General features: G+C 44.9%; 1 protein-coding gene across 1 annotated transcript in view; it reads left to right on the forward strand.

Annotated features, from left to right (window-relative positions):
- LOC311246836 (fibronectin-like) overlaps positions 1 to 7,500 on the forward strand; it is a 43,030-nt gene that overhangs the window by 403 nt on the left and 35,127 nt on the right. Inside the window, 7 exon segments of the mRNA XM_084337080.1 lie at positions 398 to 523; positions 634 to 771; positions 865 to 996; positions 2,246 to 2,383; positions 2,795 to 2,956; positions 3,299 to 3,487; positions 7,187 to 7,369. Coding sequence (XP_084193206.1) covers positions 398 to 523; positions 634 to 771; positions 865 to 996; positions 2,246 to 2,383; positions 2,795 to 2,956; positions 3,299 to 3,487; positions 7,187 to 7,369 — 1,068 coding nt within the window.

Consider the following 7,500-nt stretch of genomic DNA (forward strand, 5'->3'; position numbering starts at 1 on the left):
TTTACTCTCCGTGCGTAAAAACGCGCAGCTGGAACATTATGCCTTTATTCATTTTATTTGTATTATTATTATTTATTTATTTTTAAAGTCTATTAGACATTTATTTGCATTTTGTACCTCAGGTTGTACTTTAGTTTGTATATTGTATATTTTGTATAGTGTTTGGACTTATTCTTTTTATTTTATTTTTTATTATTTTCTTTTAATGTAGAAGCACAATCTCAGGAGGCTCATAATACAGAACCAAGCATTTCACTGTAATGTACATGTACTTTATATGTGACAAATAAAACCAAACTTGAACTTCTACTATTAGGCTATTACTATAGGCTATAGTTAATAAGCCCTAATTGCCACGTTTCTGAGACCTGGGCTAATAGTATTGTCCTCCTTATAGGCGGCTGTGATGAGAATGGTCGCACATACAGTCTGAACGAACAGTGGGAGAAGGTCTACCGTGATCACACACTGACGTGCACCTGTAACGGAGCTGCAGGGATCAAATGTCAAACCAAACCCGAAGGTCAGTGAGATTGATATAGGGCCATAGTTAGTTCCTGTGAGTGTGCCTTTTACGCAAACAGCTCTCCGCTGTCATCATCTCTAATGTTCGCTTTGTCTCATCGTTCACAGCCGAGGAAACTTGCCACGATAAGTACAATGCCAGGTCTTACCGTGTCGGGGAGACCTACGAGAGGCCGAAGGAAGGTATGATGTGGGATTGCACCTGCATCGGTTCCGGTCGAGGCAAGATCAGCTGTACCATCGCAAGTGAGTCTCTCTTGATTACTAAACAAGAACACGTCGGTTTTTAACTATGAATGAATCTAAAAGAGTGATAATGCTGTATTGTGTTATCATCAGACCGTTGCCATGAAGGTGGGCAGTCTTATAGAATCGGGGACACTTGGCCAAAGCCTCATGACACTGCTGATTACATGCTGGAGTGTATGTGTCTTGGGAATGGAAAAGGAGAATGGACCTGCAAACCAGTGGGTAAGTATTTTCTGACTCAGTCCAACAAACATTGTTCTCCAAACATCACAAGTTCACTCTATCTAGAGGCCAAGATGTGTGGTTGCAGCCAAAGTATCACCAAAGACAAAGTAGTACCATCTCTAATAGGGGCGACCAGGGATGGCTGACACCTTTCATTTCAGCATCTATAAGTCACTGGTTGTTGCTAGAGATCTTTGATACAAGCTGCTCATATTTGTCTACAACAAATAGTCATTTAGTCATTGACTACACAAACACAGATGACGTGAGTCAATGTCAAATACAAATGATTCCACTGTTACAACCTACCCCACTACTAGGATGACTTGTAAGAAGTGTGGATGGATCTAACAGTAAGATGAAATGTATAAAATAACCTTAATGACTAATGTTTGAATTAAGTAGATATTTCACAAATACATGTGAAAAATTCATGTGACAGGAAGTAATGTTTTTTCTATAAAACTGACTTTTTAAACTTTTAAAACATTTGACTGTATTACACTATTTAAGCATACACATAAATGTATGTTTTGTTAAATGTCACACATCCATGTAATCTTTAAACGTAAAATATCTCTTACAAATTTGAATTGATGTTTAATTAATACTATGTAAGTAACATTTATTTTTTGGGGTGGGGGGTGAACGTTTTTCTGTGAGCTCGAATGGAAATAAGCATTTGCAATATTAATTACATCATCATAGCTCATTCCTAACTGGTCAAATGGGCAGTGTCACAATCATCCCTGGTCTCCCCTATATTAACGAATTCAGGCGTTATTTAAACTCGAGAATTCAGTGGCTGAGGGCAATATTTCAGCAATCCCATATAATCTGTGCTGCTAAAATTTTATACGAATGACTTTCACATGGAATCCTCAGTGTTAAGTTGAACATTGCTTCATACTACCACACACACACACACACACACACACACACACACACACACACACACACACACACACACACACACACACACACACACACACACACACATGCACGGTGGGGGTGGGCCTTCTTTCCCAGAAATAGGGCTGTAAATATTTTAGAGCAGTCATGACAAGGTCAGATAGTTTGTGGGTGAGATTGGGATCTGAATCAGAGCACATCCTTCCCCATCTCACCCACAAACTATTGATTTCTCCGAGTTGTTTTCTCCCCATGGACAATTTGACTTTAGCACTGTTTTATTTTAGACCAATTTTACAGTTGAGCCTATGTGTTTCCTGTCTTTTTTGCAAAGCTGAGCGTTGCTATGACAACAATGCTGGATCATCCTATGTGGTGGGGGAGACCTGGGAGAAAGCATACCAAGGCTGGATGATGATCGACTGTACCTGTCTTGGGGAAGGGAATGGACGCATCACATGTTCCTCAAGGAGTGAGTAGGCCATATAACATACCCCCCCTCCCACACACACACACACACACACACACACACACACACACACACACACACACACACACACACACACACACACACACACACACACACACACACACACACACACACACACACACACACACACACACACGTGTACATGTGAATGCACACACACACACACTCACACACACACACACACACACACACACACACACACACACACACACACACACACACACACACACACACACACACACACACACACACACACACACACACACACACACACACACACACACACACACACACACACACACACACACACACACACGCACACACACACACACACACGCACAGAGCTATTCAGTGTCCGTTGCTTACCTCCGTCGTTGTCCCTTCTCCATCCAGACCGTTGTAATGACCAGGACACTAAGACGTCCTACCGTATCGGAGACACATGGAGCAAGAGAGACGCACGTGGGAACAGCCTGCAGTGTCTGTGCACAGGAAACGGCCGTGGAGAGTCGAAGTGTGAGAGACACACCTCCGGCCAGACAACCGCCGCGCTGGGTGAGACGAATACAATGACACCACAAGAGCCGTGTCAGAAATCTAAACAAACCCTGCTAGATTGTCTGTGTTTTTTGGCACACAGAGGTATTGGCTCTCACTAATGGAGAACAATTTATTATATATCTCAATAATCTCTGTCCAGATGGATGTCACTTTTGGTTCTGATAGGTGGTCATGATTCAGTTAGATTTTTCGATCAACTCTCTATAACACACAACGTTTAGGCCTCAGTGTCAATGTCAGCAGGGTGCGTCCTTATCTACAGATAACATACTACTCTCAGCTTGCATGCATGCCCAGTATCTACAATCATCCTTTTTCATCCCTTTGGCTGCCCAGTCCCAGGTGGCCATGGTGTGACCCAGGTTCATCCCCTGCCTCTGCCCCACCCTGAGCCCCCCACTGAGGGCACCTGCCGCACAGACTCTGGAGCCACCTACTATGAGGGCCAGCGTTGGTTCAGGAGCCAGGGGAATAAGCAGATGCTCTGTACCTGCCTGGGCAATGGCATCAGCTGCGAGGATTGGGGTGAGTGTGAGAGGAGGAGAAATGGGTCTGAATTAGGGGTGTAGCGGTATGTGTATCCGTCCCGCGACTTAGCAGTACGGACGTCACGGTTCAGCCATACGATGAATATGTCTCATACGACACTATAGGTGAAACTAGGGTTGCACATTTTACAAATGTATGCTCAATACATTTACTTTACACTGGTTTACTTTGATCTTTAACGTTGAATGTTAAGCTTGCATTGCCAAATTTAGATGATGAATAAAGCGTTGAAGCTTGTAAAGGCATGATGACAAGCGGACAGAATAAATTAACAACCGCGCACTCTGCACTGGGCTGGACTCTACACGCACGCACGCACGCACACACACACACACACACACACACACACACACACACACACACACACACACACACACAGGGCCGCCTGGGAGAAATGCGAGGCCCTGTGCGAGATTTAAACGCGAGCCCCCCCCCCCCCCTAAAAGGTAAAAAAAATAAAAATAAAATAAAAATATATAATTTTTTTTTTTTTTTTTTTTTTCATACAGTCAACATATTCTTAAATAATAGCGCTGCCCGAGGCTGGGCATGATACAGTCAACATATAGCAAGAGAGAAAGCGAGAGAGCGAGAGAGAGCTCCCGTTCTACAGTCAATATACAGTGTTATCGCTGCACAGACCCGGCAATGCCCCTGACCCTCCACCAGAGCAAGGCCAGAGAGAGAGAGAGAGAGACACATTGGAAAGAAACAACCCAAAACCAGAGCAAATTGAAATGCTATTTGGCCCTAAACAGAGAGTACACAGTGGCAGAATACCTGAGCACTGTGACTGACCCAATACTAAGAAGATCCTTGACTAGGTACAGACTCAGCGAGCACAGCCTAGCCATCGAGAAAGGCTGCCATAGGCAGACCTGGCTCCCAAGCGAAGACAGACCCACTGCACACAAGATGAGGTGGAAACCGAGCTCCACTTCTTAACAACCTGCCCACTATACCAAGACATATACTTCCCACAAATTGCAAACACCCAAAGAGACTTTGAAAACATGGACAATAACTCAAAACTCCCATACCTACTGGGAGAAATACAAGAATGTGAAATAAAGCCCATTTGAATTGAAGAGAGAGAGATAGATAGAGCATGTCTGTGTGTGTTAGAAAGAGAGAGAGAGAGCATGTCTGTTTGTGTGTGTGTGTTAGAGAGAGAGCATGTATATGTGTTAGAAAGTGAGAGAAATATATAGAGAGAGAGCATGTCATTTTGTGTGTTAGAGAGAGATATAGAGCATGTCTGTGTGTGTTAGAAAGAGAGAGAGAGAGAGCATGTGTGTTTGTGTGTTAGAGAGAGAGCATGTCTGTGTGTGTGTGTGTGTGTTAGAGAGAGAGCATGTATGAGAGAGATAAGCAAAGATGAGCCCCTAAAGGATATTCAACTTTTAATGGAAGAACAAAACAGAAGGAAAAGATAACTTCACAAAGGCAACATGAATATACATAGATCCAAAAGGACAAAGATCAACACTTAAATCCAAAGAGAAGAGGGTCTATACCAGAGAAAACAAAGTAGCAAGGAGCCAATGGCCGACATCAGCTAAATAGGCTAACTGCAAATAGAGTAGCCAGGTACTGACACCAGGCCACACACCGTTAGCTACTACAACAGCTAGCCGGCCCATTTGGCTCAATATAACGTTAGCTACGTTAGCTAGCTGGCCCGCTTTGGCTCAATATAACATTAGCTACAACAGCTAGCCGGCCCGTTTGGCTCAATATAACGTTAGCTACGTTAGCTAGCCGGCGCGCTTGGCTGAATATAACATTAGCTACAACAGCTAGCCGGCCCGTTTGGCTCCCGAGAGAGAGAGAGAGAGAGAGAGAGAGAGAGAGAGAGAGAGAGAGAGAGATATCCACGGCGGGAATAGAATAGAGTGCATTAAAAACTCATCAAACGTCCAAGAGGATGGAGACAACCGCGTGGAGTTGACGAAGTTCATCTGCCGAATGACCGTCCTCTTCATCTTGGCATAACAATGCTGCACGCGCTCTCTCTAGGTTAGCTAACGCTAGTTAGCCTTTAGCTAAGCTAGCTACTAGCCGACATCATCATGGCTATCCCGACTGAACCACACGTTAGCACTCGATATTATAACGTAGCTAAAGCTAACTAACTGTCCCTGCCTTTAGCTAAGCCGACATGGCTAGCCTGACTGAACTGTCTAACATGCAACAACTTTCATCTTCAGTCCATCTGCCGAATGACCGTCCTCTTCGTCTTGGCTGGCATAACTAAGCATAACCTCCAAAGCTGCACGCACGAAATAGTCAAACGCAGCTGACGGCGTACACATGATGTAACCCCTCCCTTCGTTGAAACCAATAGTATGTCTGCTGCAGAGCCCCAGAGCTCCAATAGTGAGTATGTCTGCTACAGAGCCGCAGAGCCAGGAACAAGTCAGACACATTCTACAAACGTGTCTAATGTGAAATATATAAGCATATAAGCAAAACGGGCGGCTACGTGGCGTAGTGGGCAAGGCGCTCGCCACGAATGCGGAGACGCTGGGCTCGCCTGTTCAAGCCCAGCGCTCCACATTGCTTTCAGTTTAGCTGGTCGTTCATACTAATACACATTGGCCGTATTAGGGGGTGGGAAACTGATGGGTGGGGATCGGGCGTTGTGGACAGCGACTCCTACAGGTCGGTTGGTGCGCCTGCGCAGTAGAATCAGGAAGTGTTGGGGGCAGCGTGAGCCTCCCACACGTTACTCCTCGCCACTGAGAGATCGAGCTGCGCAGGTGAAAAGATGCGACTGCTGTTACCTCAAGTACCGGAGGGGACTTGTGCTATGTATGACTTAGTCCACATTGCAGCCGGCTTGTGGGAGGCAAGAAACAGCGTTCGTGACAGGGGAGGGTTGAATTGGATGATAAGAAAATTGGGATGGGAGAAAATATATAGAAAATGGGAGAAAAAGTGGATAAAAAAAAAGCATATAAGCAAAACTAGATTTTAGGTCTGTGATGAAAAAGGGCCTCGTGGGAAGGGGGGCATCAAAAAAAATAAAAAAAATAAAAATAATAATAATAATAAAAAAAATAATAAATAAACAATATTCTTTTTTAATTGTTTTTTTATATATTTTTTTGTGCGAGGCCCCCCTTCCCGCGAGGCCCTGTGCGACCGCACTGCTCGCACACCCCCTGAGGCGGCCCTGCACACACACACACACACACACACACACACACACACACACACACACACACACACACACACACACACACACACACACACACACACACCAACTTTCTCTGGGGGCGGTAGGTAATTAATTTACTCAGTGGACGCTTGAACACAGAATGACACCGGTATCACTGACTACCGCGGCAAGCCTAGGTGGAACTAAGTATAACACAAAAAAAAGATTATATTTAATTATTATTATTATTAATATTATTTCCTGTTGTACCAAAATCGTACCGAACCGTGACCCCAAAACCGAGGTACGTACCGAACTGTGGCTTCTGTGTACCGTTACACCCCTAGTCTGAATGGTTTGTTTTATTTAAAGATCCCCTCCAATCCAGATGCATTTTAAACGATATCACTATATCATCTATAATATCATATATATCATATAAACTATATCATCAGCAGATACACATTATTCTGTTATTTACGTCCCCTTCTCTCCCTTTCTGTTGTCCGCAGTGAGCCGGTCCCAGGTGTACGGCGGCAACTCCGACGGCCAGCCGTGTGCCTTCCCCTTCGTCTACATGGGGAAGACCTACTACTCCTGCACCTCAGACGGACGCCCCGACGGCCAGCTCTGGTGCTCCACCAGCTCCGACTACGAGACGGACCAGCAGTACTCCTTCTGCACGGAGAAGCACAGTGAGACACGGGGGGGAAAGGGGGAGGAAGGGAGTTACTGTGGACGACAGGAGACGGCTCCGTGCCGGGGAGAGACGGTGTTGGAGATAACGTGGAAGGTTCAGAGATCGGCCATGTGTAAGTGAAACCGT

Source organism: Notolepis coatsorum (assembly GCF_963971535.1).
Source record: "Notolepis coatsorum genome assembly, chromosome: 20".
NCBI lineage: Eukaryota > Metazoa > Chordata > Actinopteri > Aulopiformes > Paralepididae > Notolepis > Notolepis coatsorum.